General features: G+C 54.9%; 2 protein-coding genes across 5 annotated transcripts; one reads left to right on the top strand and one right to left on the bottom strand.

Annotated features, from left to right (window-relative positions):
- The first annotated feature begins 1,124 nt into the window (after nucleotides 1-1,124).
- PNMT (phenylethanolamine N-methyltransferase) lies at nucleotides 1,125-3,004 on the top strand. 2 transcript variants are annotated; one of them, XM_086687202.1, is made up of 3 exons: nucleotides 1,125-1,547; nucleotides 2,201-2,369; nucleotides 2,473-3,004. In XM_086687202.1, exons 1-3 carry the CDS (start codon nucleotides 1,199-1,201, stop codon nucleotides 2,912-2,914), a joined length of 960 nt encoding a protein of 319 aa, XP_086543328.1. In that variant the 5' UTR covers nucleotides 1,125-1,198; the 3' UTR covers nucleotides 2,915-3,004. The 2 variants fall into 2 exon arrangements, with proteins under 2 accessions (XP_086543328.1, XP_086543329.1); XM_086687203.1 differs by having other exon boundaries at nucleotides 1,271-1,547; nucleotides 2,162-2,369.
- A 587-nt stretch (nucleotides 3,005-3,591) lies between these two features.
- On the bottom strand, nucleotides 3,592-18,340 carry PGAP3 (post-GPI attachment to proteins phospholipase 3). 3 transcript variants are annotated; one of them, XR_015244140.1, is made up of 8 exons: nucleotides 17,528-18,334; nucleotides 16,199-16,296; nucleotides 15,228-15,380; nucleotides 7,168-7,230; nucleotides 6,495-6,572; nucleotides 6,004-6,140; nucleotides 5,500-5,704; nucleotides 3,592-5,335 (listed from the first exon to the last, which is right to left on the bottom strand). XR_015244140.1 is itself a non-coding variant. In XM_025917589.2 (8 exons), the coding sequence occupies exons 1-8, from the start codon at nucleotides 17,706-17,708 to the stop codon at nucleotides 5,272-5,274; spliced, it is 963 nt and encodes a 320-aa protein (XP_025773374.1). In that variant the 5' UTR covers nucleotides 17,709-18,250; the 3' UTR covers nucleotides 3,592-5,271. The 3 variants fall into 3 exon arrangements, 2 of the variants coding, with proteins under 2 accessions (XP_025773374.1, XP_086543327.1); XM_025917589.2 differs by having other exon boundaries at nucleotides 6,495-6,556; nucleotides 17,528-18,250; XM_086687201.1 differs by lacking the exon at nucleotides 6,004-6,140 and having other exon boundaries at nucleotides 5,500-5,606; nucleotides 6,495-6,556; nucleotides 17,528-18,340.
- Nucleotides 18,341-19,936: the final 1,596 nt, after the last annotated feature.

Consider the following 19,936-nt stretch of genomic DNA (forward strand, 5'->3'; position numbering starts at 1 on the left):
CTGTGACCCCTGCAGCTGTTGTGACTCATGTCCCAACCTGATTGCCTGGCCCAACAAGGAGACATGTTTCTCTTGGGACAAGGTGGGGACCGGTGAGGGCACAGAGGTGAGGGCACAGAGGAGGCTAGGGGCCCATCTGGACAGGGGCTCGTAGCCTACCTAGGGCAGAGGTGCACTGGACTGGCCCAAAGGGGTCCACTCCAGGAAGACCATGGAGATAGCTCCATGGAATCCACTTCCCATTTGGGGGAGAAAGGAGGGGAGATCCTGGCATCTTGACCTGGAGTGCCAAGCAGGACCTACAGGCCTGGCCTGACCCCCTCCCCAAGAAAGGGGAATGCAGTGTGGGCTGGGGAAGGAGAGGGGTCAGAGACCCCAGACTGGTGCAACCCCAAATCCCTTGGCACCGAAGGCCCAGCCCGCGCCCCCTGGCGACCGCGGCAGGCCGGGGAACATCTGCGTCCTTCCGCCCTCACCAGGGACCCGCGTGCCCGACATGGCTAGGATGTTCCGACCTTCTGCCTTCAGAAGCCCCCAGATAAGCGGCTCAGAGCCTGCAGGGCCCGCAGGGAGGCCCCGCTGTTCGGAAGGCTAAGTGCATTAGCCCCGCTCACATCCCCTATCGCTGCTGCCATCGGACGGGCGGGGCCGGAGCTCCGCTCTAGGGCCCCGGGGCGACCGCGACGGTGGCGGAGGCCAGAACGGACTGTCCTTTCCGGAGTGGGTGTGGGGGGCGCTGGGGAACGAGGGTTGGGAGGAAAGGACGAAAGAGGGCTGGAGGAGGGAGGGGGGAGCTGGGGTGACCAAACCAAGGAAGGGGGTGGATGTGGGACGCGGTGTCTCGGAGGAAGGAGAGCCCGCAGGGGGCCGGGCCCGGGGTTGGGACGAGAGCGCTGGGAGGTGGGCAGTGGAACAGCGCCGACTGGACCCTGGGCCAAAGAGAAGGAATGGGGTGCCGGGCGAAGGGGGTGAATGGCCGGGGAGCTGGAGGAGAGCGACGGGAAGAGCTGGGGGCTGGCAGGGCGGGGATTTAAGGGTCTTGGGGGCACGAAGCTGGCTGCCTGGGGCCAGGCCCGGTGAGGCAGAGTGGCGGGGCGCGGGCGCAGCGGAGGAGCGGGGCGGGGGTGGGGGGTCACACGTGCCCGGGCCGCCCCACACGCGCCCCGAGTGTCTGCCGCTCGGACACTAAAGGAGATGGATGGGGTGGGGGAAATGCAACGCGGGGCCCCGGGCGGTTCCTGGCGCAGCCGCCGCCCCCGCAGCGGAGGGTCGGGCCGGGACTTGGGCGGCACATAAAGGGACCGCGAAGCGCGAGGACCGGGCGGGCGGCGGCGGCAGCATGAGTGCGGCAGACCCGAATCCCGCTGCGGGCGCAGTCCCCGACTCGGACCCGCACCCGGGCCGGGCGGCGGTCGCCTCCGCCTACCAGCGCTTCGAGCCCCGCGCCTACCTCCGCAACAACTACGCGCCCCCTCGGGGCGACCTGAGCAGCCCGGACGGCGTCGGGCCTTGGAAGCTGAGCTGCTTGGCACAGACCTTCGCCACCGGTGAGCGCGGGGGAAACTGAGGCCGAGAGGACAAGAAGTCATCAGGGAGCTAAAGGGGCATACGCCAGAGCCCGAGGGGGGGCCAAGGAGCACAGATAGGTAGTTAGGAGTGAAAATAGAAGAGGAAGAGAAGCAATATCCCTTTGCGGGGGCGGGGGGGCATGGAGAGACCTGTGAGGAGGGAATGGGGGGGGGGGGGAGCAGATCGTTCACAATTGAGAGGTGAAGTGGGGGATGCAGGAAAGGGCCCCAGATGAAGAGAGACGCCAAGAAAAGAGATGGAAGCAGAGATTGGGGAGGGAAGAGGCAACTGGCGGGGGACTGCCCGTCACTGTAGGATTTCTCCACTTAAGTCTCACTGTAAGGACAGTTCCGCAGATGTGGGACTTGAATCTCAGATTGTCTAAGTTCCTTTCCCAAGGCAAGTCAGTCTGTGTTGGACGGGGTGGGGGGACTCAGATCCAGGTTAGCTAATGTGTCTTCCAGATGGAGATACACTTTACAGAGGAGGAAGGGAATGAGGGAGGGAGAAGCAGGTAAGGGAGAGAGTGACCGAGGCAGGGGATGCTTGGACAGGGCTGGCACCAGGACCCTCTTCCCCTGCGCCCTCCCAGGTGAGGTGTCTGGACACACCCTCATCGACATTGGTTCAGGCCCCACCATATACCAGCTGCTCAGCGCCTGCACCCACTTTGAGGACATCACCATGACAGATTTTCTGGAGGTGAACCGCCGGGAGCTGGGGCTCTGGCTTCAGGAGGAGCCCGGGGCCTTCGACTGGAGCATGTACAGCCAGCACGTCTGCCTCATTGAGGGCAAGGGGTAAGGGAGCTTCCCATGGAGTGGCTGGCAGGGGGGCAACAGAGGACTGAACGTGGGGCGGCCCTGAGCCCTGGTCCTGACCCTGCCTTCTGCCCCTGCACAGCGAGCCCTGGCAGGAAAAGGAGCGCCAGCTGCGAGCCAGGGTGAAGCGGGTCTTGCACATCGATGTGCACCAGCCCCAGCCCCTGGGTGCTGGGAGCCTGGCGCCCCTGCCTGCCGATGCCCTGGTCTCTGCCTTCTGCCTGGAGGCTGTAAGCCCAGACCTTGCCAGCTTCCAGAGGGCCCTGGACCACATCACCACTCTGCTGAGGCCTGGGGGGCACCTCCTCCTCATCGGGGCCCTAGAGGAGTCATGGTACCTGGCTGGGGAGGCCCGGCTGGTGGTGGTACCCATGTGTAAGGAGAAGGTGGTGGAGGCCTTGGTTCGTAGCGGCTATGAGGTGCGGGACCTGCGCACTTACGTCATGCCTGCCTGCCTTCAGACAGGTGTAGACGATGTCAAGGGCATCTTCTTCGCCTGGGCCCAGAAGAAGGTGGGGGTGTGATGGCCCAGTGCACCCTGTGCTGATGGCTCTCATATATCCAGATTCCCTGTCATCTGTGGTGGCACCTAATAAAGAAATCAGTTCCTCCTGTTGAGTGTCAGCTGTGTGTGGCTCTTCTGGGAAACAAGGGCCCAGAGCTCTCTCTAGGGTTGTGGGGGTGTGAAAGCCACCAACCCTAGCCTTTTTTTTTTTTTTTCCAGAAGCTTCCATGAAGGTAGGTTTCTTTACCACTCATTCTTCCCAAACTAAGGAAAGCCAAGGTCAGCGGGTATTCATTCAGCATCTGCTATGTGCCAGGCACCTATTAGGTCCTTTCAGCCCTCACATTCAGCAGGTCCAATTGTCCTGTTTGCAGGTGAAACTCAGGAAGGTTAAGTAACAAACAGTAGTGGAGCCTAGTTCAGGCCAGAAGGGGAGGAGTGGGGAGATAATCAGGAGACTGAAGTGGACAGTGCAGGGGGAAGGAGTTACAATGCAGGCACCAGTTCCCTCTCCCAGAGCCCACTCCCCCTGGACTGGAGCTCCGCCCAGCTCTGCTGCTGCTCTGCATCTGGTCCCTGCCATCCCCACCCCCAGTGCCTAGGTAGAGACCCCACCTGCCTATTGCCTCCAGCCAGGTGTCTTCTCCTTCCCTCCAAGCCCACACTACTCACACAAATGAGCTGAACAAGGGTAGGTGAGGCTGAGAATTCGTTTATTAAGAATGTTCCTTGCTACCCTCTCTCTCACCTTAAAATAGTTCTCAATATAAAAAAAGAAAAAAAACAAACCACAGGTCACCCGAGTCTGAGGTTGGAGTCCTAGTACAGTGCCCCGACTCCAGGGAGGGCAAGAGGGCAGGGAAAGAACAAGAATCCAGACTCCCTGCTCCAATCACACAGACTGCCTTTGGATGGAAAGTTTCTGGAGCTTCACGTTCTATCCTTGCGGAGCACGAATGTGCCAGGGCTGCTGGCAACTAGCAGGGGTCACCTTTACCGGGGTGCAGGTAGAGCGTGGCCCCTGCCTGTCTCTGGGAAGGCCAGAAACCAGACCCAGCCACAATCCTCCTCCCCTACTCCCTCAGATTGCCCCCCTTTCCCAAGGTCCAGGCTGTGACAAAGGGGCTTAGCAGGTAGGTTACTCCGGGAAGGGAAGGCCAACCAAGCCTAGGCGAGGAGACAGAAGGCTGGAGAGGCGCAGAGGATCTCCATTTCCCCACCTCCCTCTGACTCCCAAGAGGCTGGTTCTGGAGGGTAATCTTGAGTTGTGTGTGGGCCCTCCGAGATTTGGAGGGCTGTAAAGTGGGGGCAATGGACAGAAACACACACATGCAGCCTGGACACTCGTACCCCCAGCCAGACTTTGAGGATATCCTGGCTCTCTGCCTGGCCTGGGGCCTTGTGCAGAGCTAGCGCTCAATAGGTACTTGGTGGTGGTGACTCGATACCCCATATTTCTCCAACCTGCCCCCACTGTGTGGTACACTCATGGCACTCACACTCACCCACCTGTCCTGCAGCACACACTTTAAAACCACTCACACCCCACCCCACTCTCCACCCACGCTCATACACACTGTCCCACCCAGCATCCCACACACCTCAGGCCCGTGCCCACCACTCTGTCACCTATGCACTCAGTCTGGTTCACACTCCCGTACACATTCATGTGCAGGCTCTCAACCAGAACAGCAGCAGAGGAGCCAGAGGGATTCCCGTCCTGGGCTCTGTGGGGTTCTGGCCTTGAAGGGGGAAGGAACATAGTGAGGCCTCTTGGGGGGGTCTGGCTGAAGCAACAGTCAGGGTAAGACCACTCCCCAGTCCCAGGGGCTTAGTCCCTCAAGATCCCATGGGGAGAATGAGACCAACCTTGGAACTTGGGTAGCCAAAGAGCAAGAGTCTAGTGCCACCTAGTGGTGCCCTGGAGGAGGGCAGGGGGGTAACAGGAGGGGACCCCACTGTCCCCAAAGGCCTGTGGTACCTGGTTTCCCAGATAGACAAACAGCTGTGGGAACCACCCAGGCACTGAGGGGATGTGGGGAAGAGGCTGATGGGGAGGCAGAGGCAGCTCTCCTCTTGGTGGAGCTAAGAACACAGTTCTACACCAGTTCTGCTCCAGGAACCAGAAAGGCTGTCCATTCTCTAACCCCAGATGCTGAGAGGCCAAGCCTGAACAGACTCCAAGGCCTGGGAGGGCCATGTGGGGGCAAGCAAGGGGATGGGCAGTTACATGATTCTGGGCCCACACCCTTCATGTCCAAGTTCAAGATGCTAAAAGGAAAAAAAAAAAAAAAATCATCTCAAGGATTATGAGGAGAAGGGGAGCAGCGGGGAGAGGGCAGGACCCCCAGTGGGGCAGCCACGCTCCCAGGGCCTTCAGTCCAGCTTGAACTTGGCTTCTGATTCCTTCAGCAGATACAGGCTGTCATCTTCCAGAAAGCTGTGGGCAGAGGGAGGAGCCCACTGAGGTATGGCTTTGAGAGCACCCCGTGGGGGTGAGTATAGGCAGGGGGGGCCAGTGTGCACAGAGGCCTCAGTCTCCTCAAAGGAGCGGGTGAGGATGGGCACAAAGAAGGTGCACACTGGGCAGGGAGCAGCACCCACCTGAAGAACAGGACGTGGACCGGGATGGTGCTGATGTGCCAGATGGCGTGGGCGTCCAGGACCCAGAAGAAAGGCGGGAAGTCGAGCAGCTCAAGCAGGGACAGCCCCTGTAGCAGCAGGACCACCACCATGCACTTGCGCACGTGAGGCAGCCGCCGCTGGTTCCGCAGGCACCAGGCCAGCCACCACACCACGTTCACCAGGCCTGGGTGCGGGCGGGGGGTGGGGAGAGGCTCACTCCCTGGACCTCCTTCTCCCCCCAACAAAACCTCCACCAGCCTCATGCTCTTTGACCCCAGGACCACCTTCAGACTCTCCTGCCAGCCTCCCCTCTCTCCCACCCCAAATTCTTTCCCCTTCCCCCACCCTAAGGGGCTCTCTAGAACCTTCTCCAGGAACAGCACCAAATCCATACCTCCACCCCAGGCCAGCAGTTCTACAGATGGGCTGGGTCCCCCACTCCCCCATAACCCCAGGAGCCTCAGGTTCCTCCCCGTGCCTCACCAATAGCCACATTGGCCGCCAGGTTGTAGCCATAGTCGAAATGGACGAGGCTCAGGTAGGAGACATGCGCGGTCAGCATTAGCAGCAGGAGGGCCCGAAAGGCACTGGCCACAGCCGGGTGCTGCAGCCCCACGGTCCTGCCCCACCATCCAGAGCTGCTCAGGTGGAGGGCGGCCCGTGCCCAGGGCAGCATTTCCTAAACATCCCTTCACCCCGACATCAGTATGTGGAAGCCACTGCCCTCCTCCCCCCCACCAAAACAAGCCAGCTGGGCAGGCCTCCAATCCACCTCCAGGGGCCTGGGATTAAGTGCCTCTGCTCCTTGGAAAGAGCCAATTCTACCCCCCGAGCCCCCATTCAGAACAGCCTGGAGGGTGTGTGTGTGTGTTGGGGTGCAAGACCCTGGGGACAGCACCCCCAAGGTGGGTAAGGTGACCCCTTTCTGCCCCCAGTGCCTGATTTTGCCCCCACAGAGGCCAAGATGGGCTCACCTGACGCAGCACAGATAGACAGAGTGTAGGATGACGGTGGACGCACAGAAGTAATCCATTTTCTGAGGACGGGGAGAGCTGGGTGAGGGGCCAGTGTGAGGGGAGGGGAGGCGGAAAAGGTTTTGTATGGGCAGGGCCCCCAGAGGACCCACCAGGGGTGGGGGCGAAGGGGGGGGGGCAGAGGCGCAGCCGTACTCTAACATGGGGGTCCATGTCTCGTGCCCCTTCTGCCTGTTGCTGGTTCACTCCTGAATTTAACAGTCGGACCCTTGTATTCATATTCTACAACTTTTTAAAATGCATTCGGCAGCGAGGCTTTGGAGGCATCGGTGGAGGTGCCTGCCAAGACTCCAAAATACATGAGCACACCACAGAATCTGGAGCGCAGCCTCGAGTCCCACAGCCCTGCGCCCAAGAACCGGCTGCACCCTTGGGGGGGTGAGTAGTTCTGCCTTTCCAAGGTTCAGCTGCCTCATCAGTTAAGAAGAGCCAATAATCACACCTACCTCACCAGGGTCAAGTGACGCTCAAGGGCACGAATAGGTTAAAAATGCCTAGCACACAGAGAGTGCTCTGTAAATGGAGTCCCTATGAAACCGAAGAGCTGACCCCCACCTCTTCTGGGCTCCTGTGGGACTGTCCCAAGCAGGAGAGGGGCCGAAGGGGTGCTCACCTCTGTGAGGTCGGTGTCCTTGGTGTGGAAGACTGTGGACCAGAACCAAGCATTGAGGGAGACCTGTAGGGAGGGGCTGGTAAGCATGGTGTCTCGAGGTGGGGAGGACCCCTAGAGCATTCACAGGAGTCTCTCTTTGGGGAAGGGGCTCTTTGGAGCAGAGAAACATGCTTTCCCTTGCCCCTGAAGCCCACAGAACAAACCCGTGCCCTCAGCTTCCCAGAACCCTGAACCCCCTGGGCCATGGGGGCTGCAGCCTCCACAGGTTCCGGCCTGGCCTGGGAACCAGTTCCCAGTTCCGGCACATCCAAGTTCCCTGCTTACTCAATCGCTAAGACAACAGCCCCTGGGGGGATCTTGCCTCCTCCCCCAACTGGCAGGTGATGACAGCCCCACCCTGGCCAGGGGAGCCAGTGACCTCAGCCTCTGGGGGCGGGAATGAAGTGGGTGGGGTGGAGGGGCTCGAGCCAGCTTGGGGTGTGTCCCGAGGAAAGCAAGCAAGGGAGGGAGATCAAGCAGATCCCACTGGGGCCAAGTCTCTATGGAGGAGGCTGGCCAACTGAGCCCAGCTTCCTCCTGGGTGGCCCAGCCCAACCTGCCAGACCAGTGGCTGCTGCTCTGAGGCTCTGGGAGGAACAGAAGGTTGAAGGGGCTGTGGTGGGCAAGGGCCCAGGAGACCATTCGAGGCCTTTTCCCTGGAAATTAACTGCAAGGAGACAGTACAAAACATCTTGCAAATGAGTCCTAGACCTTGTGGGAGTCAGCGCTGTATCCATGGTAGAGGCCCAAATCACTGAAAGAAGGGCGGGCTAAGGTGGAGGTTCCCTACACTGGGCTGGGAAACTAGTGACAACTGGTCAGAGGAAAAAAACCCGGCAGCCTGAGATCCGCCCTAGAATGCCCTAGAGATAGAGAGGGATGCCCTAGGGTGGGACAGGCCTGCCAAAGACAGGTAAAGGCCAGGAGCTGCTCACTTGGGTCCGGGACAGCAGGAAGACTGGCCAGGCACAGGACAGAAGAAGCAGGGAAGAGGCCTCTCTATCCAGTCCTGCAGCAGGGTCAGACAGTGGGATGGGTTCCCTATCGCAGGCCTGAAGGGGCTTATGAGAGAAAGGGAAGAGCAAAGGGGTGGAGGCAGGCAAGACTCTGTGCAAAGCCAGTCAGCACTAGAGGTCTCTGGAAGCTCAGGTAGCCCCATGCAAGCCTGTCTGGCCTGGGTCCTAGGCTGCATCTCTCGGCTTATGTTCCTCATGACCTGGACAAAGGCCCTGCCCTCTGGGCCTGAGCTTTCCCCTGTGACTAGTCAGGAGCTAGCCTAAGTGATCCTTTGTCCCTTTCCAGCCCTGACATCAGGTGATTATTCTAAGTCTGGTTGCTTGCTCTTTTGAAGATGGCCATCCAGTCCTATCCCTGGGTCTTCCCCAGAGACGGTATATGAGGCATGGTCTGGAGGCTGGAAAACGGGACAGAACAGGGTGGCTTCTCAGACACTGCTCCCACGAGGTCTGTGACGCTCAGGGTCAGCATGGAGAGAGGAGCAGACTTGGGGCTGGAGACGGAGCCCAGGAGATCACATGGGCCAGGTCTCCAGGGAAGGCCAGGAACAGGGACACTCTTGGGGTGGAGAATGGCCCCGGAGCCAGTATGAGAGGGAGGTGGAGGGGAAGGCAGCAGGGACTGGCAGCCAACCAGGCCTCCTTGTCACCCACAGCAGGAAGGGAGAGGTGACAAGAGGACTGAGCTAAGTGGTGGCTGGAACACTGGAAGCAGGGGAGAGGGAGCACAGGGTCAGGGCTTAGCTCTACAGGATGGAATGGGAACTGCTTGGTCCCCTGTCCAACTGCCTCCCCAGGGTGCCTCCCACTTATAGAGACCCACCTGAAGCCTGGACTCTGCACCCCTGAAATGTCCCCTCTCCCCTGGGAAGTGTCCCATTATGAGGGACTCCTCTTCTGGCCCTCTCCTCAGACTTGGGAGATAGTGTCATTAAGAATGCAAGGCCAAGGGTCAGACTACCAGGGTTCAAATCCTAGCTCTGCGTTTCCCGTGTGTCCTTGGGCAAGTTATTTAGCCTTGCTGGGCCTTGGTTTTCTCCTCTGTAAAATGGGAATAATCATAGTTTTGACAAGGATTTAATGAGCAATACAAACACAATGTATAGCACAGTGCCCAGGACAGGGTAAACCATTAGGTGTTATTTGTTCCCAGTTTGTTGAGCAGAATGGGACTCTCACATCTCTCCACAGACCTGAAGCTAAAGAGGCCAAGTCTGCCTCCCACTCTCCCTGAAGGCCAAAGGAGTCCAGGGGGAGAAGAGGTGGTCTCCCCATGGCTGCCTTGGCCCACCCCACTGTTCGTGCTAGAGGCAGAATTTCCAGAGCCTCCATAATAAGACGGACCCTGGATTCAAGTTCTGCCTCAGCCCCTAAATAGCTGTATGATCTTGAACCAATAACATCCCTGAGTCTCAGTTGTCTCATCTAGCATATGGGGTTAATAATAATAATACCCACTGCATAAGAGGGTCCTGAAGATGACGTCTGTAGAATGTCTGGCACAAAGAAGCCACTCAATAAACAGCTGCTGTTACGGCTGCCTGGCACATAGTAGGTATTCCCATAAATGTCAGTCTCCCCCCAGGAGTCACAGAAGAGATACTGTTTCTCTTCACTCAGAGTTTGTAATCAAGACTCAAGCAAAGGGGACAGACAGACGGGGAAGGAAGGGAAAGGTTCCAAGCCTCAAGTGTATGGCTGCTCCCAGACTCCTCAGCCAAGCTTGAGCAGAATGGGGGGAGGTAGATGGTAGCTGGCCAATCAGACAGGCCAGGAGGGTGCTGGGCTGCCCAGCAGGGCCCCAGGAGCTTTGTGTAAACACTGAGGAAAGGGGGAGGCCAGGGGCAGGGTGCCAACAGGGTGGAAATGGAAGGGGACAGGGAAGGCTGGGTGAGGGAGAGCGGGAGGCTGTTTCAGTCTGTTGGAAAATAAGAAAATTGAGACAAAAATATCACAGCCGTGAAACTGGTTGGATGCCAAATGAGCCAGATCTGTCAGGAATTCGACCCCAGTGCTAAGCCCCAGTGCTCGGGGCTGTCATTGACACCGTGGTGGTGGGGACATGTGGGTCTTTAAATAGCTCAGTGTCTCAGAAGTGGGGGAGGCAGAATGTTAAATATGACGCCTGCTGCCACCCTGCCCCCCTCCCAGAGGCCACAGTGTCTCATCCCCTGCCTCAGTCAGGGCAACCCTGCTCCGCTTCACTCCTGAGAGAGAAGAGGGGAAGAGGCAGATGGAGTTGGGGGAAAGATGGCTTCTTCCACCATCAAAAAAAGATTCCTTGATTTCCTGCCATTCTCTGACCAATGGGAAGTCCTTCCTGAAGTCTAACCATCCTTCTGCTGCAGACTCAACCTGTCTCTTCTGGTAGTTTCCTCAGCAGAGGTAGAGCACAGTCAGTCCCCACCTCCATCAAGCATCCTGCAGAGACGGTTTGGGCTTTGCTGGCACTCTCATCCTCTCACCTCTACTTCTCAGGACCTTTCTTCACTGGGCAAAGGGGAGGGAAACTGGTTTGGCCTCCTGGCTCTACAGACAGCAGGGGCCCCCAGCTCCCTGAAGTCAAAGGTCTGTGATGTGCAGAGCTTTGGCAGCTTCCCAGCCCAAGCCCAGATCCAAATGTCAAGGCAGAGGCTCCCTCCTGGTGCCAGCTTCATCAGCCCTGCTGGGGCAGGGTCTCCTCATTTCCCAGGAAAAAAGACTGAGAGAACCCCCTGCCCACCCCACTGCCCAAGACTGAACCTGGAAAAGGCCTTCCCGTCCTATCCCAACAGAAATCAGGAGCCCCACTCGCTCCAGAAGACCCAGCCCAAGACAAAGTCCACTGCCACACCCTCCATTCAGCTCAGGATCCCTCCCTCCTATAAACACAGGTGCACAGGACTAAAGATCAAGTGTACAATCCAGACTGGGTCATCAGAGGGAGTGTGGACACTGAGACTCTGTCCCTCAAGGACCTAGTGATAGCATGAGGAGGTTCTATGTCCCAGAGCCCCATATTCCGTAGGATGTCCTAAGACACGGGCCCCAGGTATCTGCCCTCTCTCAATCTAACATCTCCTGCTCTGTCCCTCAGGGTCCTCGGTCACACTGGACTACAAGGGTACTGGGAGGCGTGACCCTCACCAAGAAGGAAGCTGAGTGGCACATGCCAGTGAAATGAAAGACCCACGAATCAGGGAGATCAAGACGAGCGTTGTGACGTGATCACTGGCAAGGGCTGGGACCCTCTGAGGTCCCTCAGACCCATGCATCTCTCCAAGGAGGCTGTAAGCTTTGTTCAGGGAGTTCAGGCAGGCAGGGCTGTCCAGTGCTCTCAGGCAGGGCTGGGGGCGGGGGTTACAGGCTGTGGGCCCAGAAAGCAGCGACCCCTGGAAGAACCCCAAGGGACAGGTGTACTCTCCTCAGCTTCTCTGCCCTTCCTGCTTTCTTGGCCAGGACCAAATTCTTTCCTCTGAGAGAGGCCTAAACAGGAAGTGGTGGTTCTATCCCTCCCGGGCCGGTGACAGGGCATGCGGATGCCAGCCCCCTGCCTATGCGAGAGCTCCTGCCCCTCAGCACTCGGGGCCCTCTCTGTGCCACCTCACCTCCCTCCACCGCCTTGCACTCAGCCACACCGCAGCCAGGCTGACCTTTCCAAGGCTGCCTATCCCGGTGCCCACATCCTCCAGCTTCCATCCCATTGCTGCTGCTGGGCCACCAGCCTGGAATGCAGAAATCCAACCTCTTCTCCCCTCATCTGTATGCGTCTAGGCCTTATCGGGCCTGTGAGTCCCCGATGGAGGCCCTCTCCCTCTCTGGGCTTCCCTGGAAGGCTTCTCCACTTAGAGGACACGTCTCCCCACCTTACTACTTCGAGGGCTCTCTACCAGAGCCCTCCTCGGCTCTGCCTGCATTCTGCCTCCTGGGCCAGCTGGACCAGCGCTTCCCACCAGGCTTAGCTTCTTGAGGCAGGTGCCTCAGTTCCCACAAGTGCTAACTCCCGCCTCTACCCACAGCAAATGCTCAACAGACATTTATCATGGAGACAGCCCAGGAGAGGGGCTAAGTGCTCTGACAGCCCTGGGGTCAGTCCTGTCTCCACCAGTCACCAACTTGGGAGCTGGTGACTTTGACAAGGTTTTCCCTCTCTGAGCCTTACTCAGAGCTCACGGTGGTATTATGAGGATTGAATGAGAAAAGTATATGTAAAGTACTTAGGACAATGCCTGTTACGCAATTCATATAACACTTATTATTAATATTTGTTAAACAGAAAAGATTACGAGGGATCAACATTTCCCAGAGGCTTAACAGCCTCCCCGCCCCTGCCCTCCTTCCAATCCCCAGCTCCTAAGTCTGAGGCTTGGCCTGGACTTCTTAGCACCCCCACACTATCAGTTTTCCTAAGGTCCTCAAAGACCTCAGGGTGGCCAGATCCAGGGTGTCCTAAAGTTCTCTTGATTGTCCAGCAGAATTCAAAAGGACGGCCTACCCTCTCCTCCCTGTTCTTGTCCCAGGGCTTCCCAACCACACGGTATCCTAGTTTTCCACCTACCCCTCCAGCCACTCCTGACTCTGTCGCTGGCCCATCCTTCTTGATCTAATCATTATGTTTGGGGCTCCTCAGGGCTCTATCCTAGATCCCTTCTCTTCTTGCTAAGCTCCCCTTGGTGATCTCATGCACACTCATGGCTTCTATCACTCGCTCATAAGTGGGAACACCGGGTTATTCCTGATTCCTCTTTCCTCATCTAACCTACGACTGAGGCTTGTCAACACAGCTAAGATAGTAAGAGTGCAGACTCTGGGGGCACCTGGCTGGCTCAGTCAGTAGAGCATGTGACCCTTGATCTCAGGGATATGAGTGAGTCCAAGCCCCACGCTGGGCATGGTGTCTACTTAAAAAAAAAAAAAAAAAAAAGTGCAGACTCTGGAACCAGATGCCTGGGTTCAAACTCTGGCTCCTAGGGCAGGTTACTTAACCTTTTCAGCCCTTGGTTTCCATCTGTAAACTCGGGATAATAATACTACCTATCTCATAAGCTATTTATGCGATTAACAAGGTTAATATTTATAAAATGCTTAGAATGGTGCCTGACGTACAGTAAGAGCTATGCATGGGTTTGTTAAATAAATAAAATAAATGAAAATTTTTAATGTCAACTCAAAACATAGCTCAAACATAGTTCTCTTCAATAACCCCCCTTCCCCCCCCACCAGTCTGGCTACTGTGCCCTACGCTAAAACTAACTAGCTGCCTGCATCCACTCTTACCCCTCTAATCTGTTTGCTACACAGTAGCCAGAATGAGTTTTCCAAGCAAATCTATTCATGAAACCTCTTCTCTCCGACCCTCATTGCTTCCTGATGCTTTGAAAGTCCAGATCTAAAGTGTTAATGTGTCCCCCAGGCTCTCCATGGGCTAGCCCCATTCACTGTCTACCTGCTTACCTGTCGTACCTACTCCCTGGCTTCCTGTACGGCCGACCCCCTAGCCTTTCAGGTTCTCACTCTCTTCTGCCTGTCCACATTCTATGTCTTCTATGTAGATGACTCCTCCTACTCTCCCTGCATTCACCTAGCTAACATTCATTCATCATTCCAATCTTACCTCAGAGGCCCCTTCCTCAGGGAAGCCTTCCCTGATTGCCCTGTACTGGTCTAGTACCCCATCACACACCCCAACAACACATCTCCACTGCACTTTCCCCAGAACTGTACTTTTACGTTCAGTTGTGTGCTTGTGTGGTTACTGCCGGAGGAACCTGACTTTTTGTTTTTGTTTTTGTCTTTGTTTTGTTCAAGTAAGCTCCACCTCCAATGTGGAACTTGAACTCACGACCCTGATATCAAGAGTTGCATGTTCTATAGGGCGCCTGGGTAGCTCAGTCGGTTAAGCATCTGACTCTTGATTTCAGCTCAGGTCTTGATCTCAGGGTTGTGAGTTCAAGCCCCTCACTGGGTTCCATGCTGGGTGTGAAGCCTATTAAAAAAAAAAAAAAAAAAAAAAGAAGAGGGGCACCTGGGTGGCTCAGTTGGTTAAGCATCCGACTCTTGGTTTCGGCTCAGGTCATGATCTCATGGTTCATGAGTTCAAGCCCCACACCGGGCTCTGTGCTGACAGTACGGAGCCTGCCTGGGATTCTGTCTCTCCCTCTCTCTCTGCCCCTCCTCTGCTCTCTGTGTCTCTCAAAATAAATAAACTTAAAAAAAAAAAAAAAAAAAAAGAGTTACATACACACTCTATGACTGAGCCAGCCAGGTGCCCCCTGTCTGTTTTTATATACTTTTGGATCTCCAGCACCCAGCAAAGTGCCGAGCACATAGTAGGCTCAATACATGAATTAATGGCTGCTTTGGTGGCAGGAAGGTAAATGAGCAGACTGTTTCCCTAAGGCTTACAGTGGGGTCTCTGATTGCAACCTCTTACTCTCATACCCCCCCCAAGGTTGTCACAGTTCATATGTGTACCCTAGTCCATGTTTCTCACACAATTCCAGGCTTCTCTGACCAGTCACCTGTAAAGCTCAGAGCCCTCTCTGGATACTCACATGGAACATATTTCGACTTCTCAGGGATGGTCTAAGACCAAGCTGAGCTCTACATAGAGTACTGTGACTGCCGTACCTCCAGACCTGGACTAGGACTGAGATTGCTTTGAGTCTTCGGGGCGGGGGAGGGGTGGGGGGGGGTGGGGGGTGCCCCGGAAAGACCTGTGGTCCCAGCATGCTCCCTAGCACCCATCTCCCTTCTGTGCTTGTAAATTGCCCCATGGGGTCTCTTAGTGGCCTCCTCCCTCCCTTCCAAATATCCTGGCCTAGGACTCTGCTAGAAAGGTAAAGTCTGATTCAGCACCTTCCCTGTGTTCTCCCTAGGCCTGACCACCCCACAGCTGCAATTTTAGACCTGGAAATCAGAGGGGAAGGTAGGTGAAGGGAAGCTCCTGTTGCATGAGAATGGGGATCTAAGAGTTCCTCCTTCCTAGATGATGGCGTACAGCAGGAATACTGCCAAGTTACCTACCCAGGCGAAGGCCACGCAGGTGGGATACATGGGGGAGGAGGCTGGCACGGAGGTATGGTAGCGGCAGAGCATCACCAGGCTGGCCAAGCCGTTGAGGAAAGAGGCCATGGCAGAAGCTGGCTCTTGGAAGAACAGGAACCGGGAGAAGGGCCACTGAAAAGGGAGCACATGGAGGGGGCCTGAGCAGCAAGCAACCCCCAGCTAGCCCAACATGCTTTTCCTTGACATGCCACATCAACAGGTCCTCAGTTGGCTCCTTAGCTCTGGCCCTCGGCCAAAGCCTCACGTATAGTCCCTCTTTGGGTCAATGAGCTCTCCTCCAGTCCTTAGCTGAAGGTCATCCCTCTATCTTGGCCAGCACTCACAGCACTATAAGCCTGGTCTCTGGGAAGAACAGATGGGCCAGTGTAGACGGCTCAGTATGGTCTGGTAGAAACAGCCTAGACTTGCCATCAGGAAGACAGAGATCCTAATATACCCTTTCTCTACCACTGACCACAGGCCTCTGAGCCTCCGCTTCCTCTGACAAATTGGGGAAAATAATTCTTGCCAACCTCAATAGTCCAGAACAAAATCATAGTGGATGAAAAAGCACTAGCAAACCATGACTCACTGGGCAACCTGAGGGGGTATTCCTATTTTAATCTGAACTTCTACTGAAAAAGCAAAAGAAAGCATGCTGTGGAGGGTCAGAAAATTTGTCCTCGTAGCAAGGACATTCAACCACCCTAAGAACTCCAGCATGGCTGAGACCACAAAGCTTCCCAGACCTTCTTATTCCAAATCTAGAGCCAGGATACATTGGTTCCATCTGATGATATGAAAACCAGCAGATTTTGAGAACAGGTACCCGCCCCAAACACACGCCCATCACCCCACAGCTCAGACTGCTCGGATGGTGTGGTCTAACTGGGGGGTGTCTTACTCCTGCCACACTGCCACCATACACTTCTCCTGACCCTCCAACTCACCTTGCCATGGAACTGAGGCACTTTGTGACCTTCCTTGAGGTAGAGGCCAACAGTGACCCACATACACTCATACTTACAGTCGTCCTGACAGGTCCAGCCTGAAACAGAGAAATGTGACCTGGTGAACTCCTTATCACGGGAGGCACAGAGAGTGCAGATGGGACTCAGGCTCAAATGCAGGCTAAGAGGGCCTGCAGGGTGGAGAGGACCCGAAGAAATCTCAAAATGCTGGCTTCCCGCTAGGATGTACGAGAGATGGTAGAAAAGGATGTGTTTGTGTGCATGTGTTTTAGGGGACGGGGATGTGCAATGAGCAAACAGAGATGTTTTTCTCTTCTCCTTTCACCAAGATGGGAACTTCGGCATCTGGTGGACTCATTAGTGGACAGGTGGGTTTATGTTTTCTCTTCCTGAATTCAGGCTTTGCTCTCACTTGCCAGGGAAGAACTCTTGCCATCTTACCCCCGTCCTATGAAAATGAAGCCCAAATTCTTCACTCTGACTTTTGAGTCCCCAAATTCCTTTTCCAGCTTTATTTTCTATACTCCTTTTCAGGCACCCCGCACCCTGCTCCCTGAGTAAACCAAGCTACTGGATATGCCCACATCTGCCCAGGGCCTCCACTCTCTCCGTTCGCTCTGGAACGCAAAGGGATAGTAAAGAGAACAAACTTGTAGTCGGACAGGCCGCAACTGGAAATTCCACTTTACCACTTACTGGCTGTGTGACTTTGGGCAGGGCACTTAACCTCTCCGAATTTCCCCATTGTAAAACTGGGTTAAGAGAAACTACCTTATAGGGCTGTGAAAATTAACTGACCTATTGTGACACCTGTCACACGACAGGTGACCACTATGGCCACAGGTCCAAATTTAATGTATCCATCTTGAAGCCCTTCTATCACAGAACGTTCCAAGATGATCACGGTCCCTACCCTCTCAAAGCAAGAAACGATTCCTTCCTGCCATATCCTCCTACTGCTTGCCCTAGGGTCCTCTAGTGCTCAAATCATCCTTTACCTTGCACTGGAGAAGGCTAATGTCCCTGTGCAGACTGGGACCCCGAACGGCAGGATGCTGGTCTGATTTCAGTGTCATTCTAGGGCCTGTACCCAGGAGTATTAAATAACTTCCCATTTGACTGAATAAAGTGAAACATGAAAGCTTCTGGGAAAGTAAGACCGTCTGATGATGCTCTAACCACCCTGGGGCTCCATTCACACACACAACAACGGACCCCGGGGGAAGAAGGTAAGGCTCAAAGGTTGTTTGGGGGCGCAAGGGGCGGAGCCAAGGCGAGGGGCGGGGCTTGATGCGGGGAGGGGCTTACCTGCTAGACTCATGTAGATTGGCTGGCGGGAGCGGAAGTGCCTCAGTGCGCCCCCTGAGCAGTTCCGCTCCTCGCACCGGTGCACGCAGTCGCGGTACACCGGCTCGCGGTCGCCCTGGGAGCCGCTTGCTAGTGCGGCTGCCCCAGCCAGCAGCACCAGCCGCGCGGTCCGCCCGGCCATCCCTTCAATCTGGCCCTCCGCCGGCGGAGCAGCTTAAGAGCCTTCACTTCCGGAGTAACAGGAAGTGCCTTGTGTTCTTTATTCTGTTCTCCGGTGACGTCCACGCACTTTAAATAAAAGTTCCCGGATTGCTGTGGGTGCCTGCCCCGCCCCTCGTCTTACTGTCATCTGCATATATCGAGGCGGCAGGGTTAAGAGAAGGGGGAGGCCAGGTGGCTTAAGTAGCAAAATAAATTGTTGGTTTTTTTTTTCTTTTTTCTATCAATATACGTCTTGTTTCTTCTCCATGGTCTCTGTATTTGAAGTACGGTTATTATTCTTACACCAGCCCCCCCCCCCCCACGTCGGGTTTCGCTTCCTAGTGCACCTGGAACTGCCCATGTCTTTCCCCATCTCCCCTGGCACCACCCTGGTTAAAGACATCACCATCATCTGTCGCCGAGACTGCCGCAGTAGTCCCTTTCCGAGTCTCCCGGAAGGGAGGCTTTTGTCTCCTCCTACCTTTGTCCTCTCCAGTCCGCGTTCCGTTTCCAAATTCAAATTTGACCCTGTCACTTTTGTTCTTAAAATTCTTTACTGGCTCCCAAGTACCTCAGGATAAAATCATGACTCCACAAACCCTGTACGATCTGGCCCCTGCGCCAGAGCCAAGGGGCCATGTTTCTCAACCCTCCCGGCCTTGCCTTATCTGTATCATTTGTAGTCTCAGGCGTGCTTATTCTTCTAGGCTCAGTTAAAAAAAAAATTTTTTTTAACGTTTTATTTATTTTTGAGACAGGGAGAGACAGAGCATGAACAGGCGAGGGTCAGAGAGAGGGAGACACAGAATCTGAAACAGGCTCCAGGCTCTAAGCTGTCAGCACAGAGCCCAACGCGGGGCTCGAACTCACAGGCCACGAGATCATGATCTGATCCGAAGTCGGACGCTTAACCGACTGAGCCACCCAGGCACCCCTTCTAGGCTCAGTTTAAACACCACTTCCGAGGGAGGTAACACCTGGAGGATGATATAAAATACAGTGGTATGTTTTCCCTAGGCAGGGTGGGGACCTCTGCTGTCTTATTTACCACTCTACTTCCAGCACTAGTACACAATTTGTATCATGTTAGGCTCTAAGAACGCATCTCTTCTTTCTTCCCTCCCTCCCTCCCTCCCTTCCTTCCTTCCTTCCTTCCTTCCTTCCTTCCTTCCTTCCTTCCTTCCTTCCTTTTTAAATGAATGAACAATATAATTCAACGTTAAAAAATTGGGTGCTAAATCCATCAGCGTGATTTAGATGAGGCTGAGATCCAAGAGGTGTAACATTTCAAGGAAAATCAAGAGAAGGACTTTTGGGAATAGGATACTTGCTTTAACATCCACTCCTCCTGCCTACACCACCACAGCACACACAAATATGCCCATCTTGTTGAAGCATGGAAGCCTTGTAGCCTAGATGCATAATTAGTGTGTGTAGATTAATGACAGCCTTTCCTCCTCTCCCACTCTCCACCCCGGGTCAACTTTTCCTTTTTATATTGATTGAGAAGTGAAATGAACATGAAGTAAAATTGTATTCCATTCACTTATTCATTTAGTAAACATTTCCTGAGTTCTTAGCTCTAGCACCAGGCTAGGCAAGGCACAACTCCAGGAGGCACCATTCACATTGTATTTACTGTGAATGGCGCTCAGGGGTGCACCATTCACATTGTATTTTCTGTGATTAGTGCCTCTTCAAGTTAAGTACAACATGAATAGTGCCCCCTGGAGTTGAGCACCCAGTTGATACGGATTGGGAAGCTGAAAAGAACAAAACAACTACTCAGCCCTCCAGGAGCTGACAGGGAAACAATCTAGTACTAATACTACTTTGCGTCTGATAGACCAGTCCTTTCCTACTACATTATTTCATTTTGTCCTTAATATGATTCTGGGATGAATCTTTTAATGAGCACGTCCATTTAAAGATGAGGAAATTTTAAGTTGCGTGGCTGGCTCAGTTGGTGGTGCATGCGACTCTTTTTTTTTTTTTAAGATTTTATTTTATTTTTTTAAGTCTTAATTTTTTTTTAATGTTTATTTATTTTTGAGAGAGAGAGAGAGAGAGCAGGGGAGGGGCAGAGAGAGGCAGACATAGAATCCCTAGCAGGCGCTGCACAATCAGCACGGAGCCTGACAAGGGACTCAAACTCACAAAACCGTGAGATCATAACCTGAGCTGAAACCGAGTCGGACGCTTAACTGA

Source organism: Puma concolor, chromosome E1 (genome assembly GCF_028749965.1).
Source record: "Puma concolor isolate L17-30 chromosome E1, mPumCon1.1.hap2, whole genome shotgun sequence".
In the NCBI taxonomy this organism is placed as follows: domain Eukaryota; kingdom Metazoa; phylum Chordata; class Mammalia; order Carnivora; family Felidae; genus Puma; species Puma concolor.

Bases quoted from the DNA above. Each gene is read 5' to 3' on its own strand.
- PNMT (XM_086687202.1), top strand. From the start codon at position 1,199: ATGGGGTGGGGGAAATGCAACGCGGGGCCCCGGGCGGTTCCTGGCGCA. The intron at 1,548-2,200 runs GTGAGCGCGGGG...ACATTGGTTCAG, and splicing joins GGCACAGACCTTCGCCACCG to GCCCCACCATATACCAGCTG. The intron at 2,370-2,472 runs GTAAGGGAGCTT...GCCCCTGCACAG, and splicing joins TGCCTCATTGAGGGCAAGGG to CGAGCCCTGGCAGGAAAAGG.
- PGAP3 (XM_025917589.2), bottom strand. From the start codon at position 17,708: ATGGCCGGGCGGACCGCGCGGCTGGTGCTGCTGGCTGGGGCAGCCGCA. The intron at 7,231-15,227 runs GTAGGTAACTTG...CCCTCCCTACAG, and splicing joins CCTGCGTGGCCTTCGCCTGG to GTCTCCCTCAATGCTTGGTT. The intron at 5,336-5,499 runs GTGGGTGCTGCT...CTCTGCCCACAG, and splicing joins GTCCACGTCCTGTTCTTCAG to CTTTCTGGAAGATGACAGCC.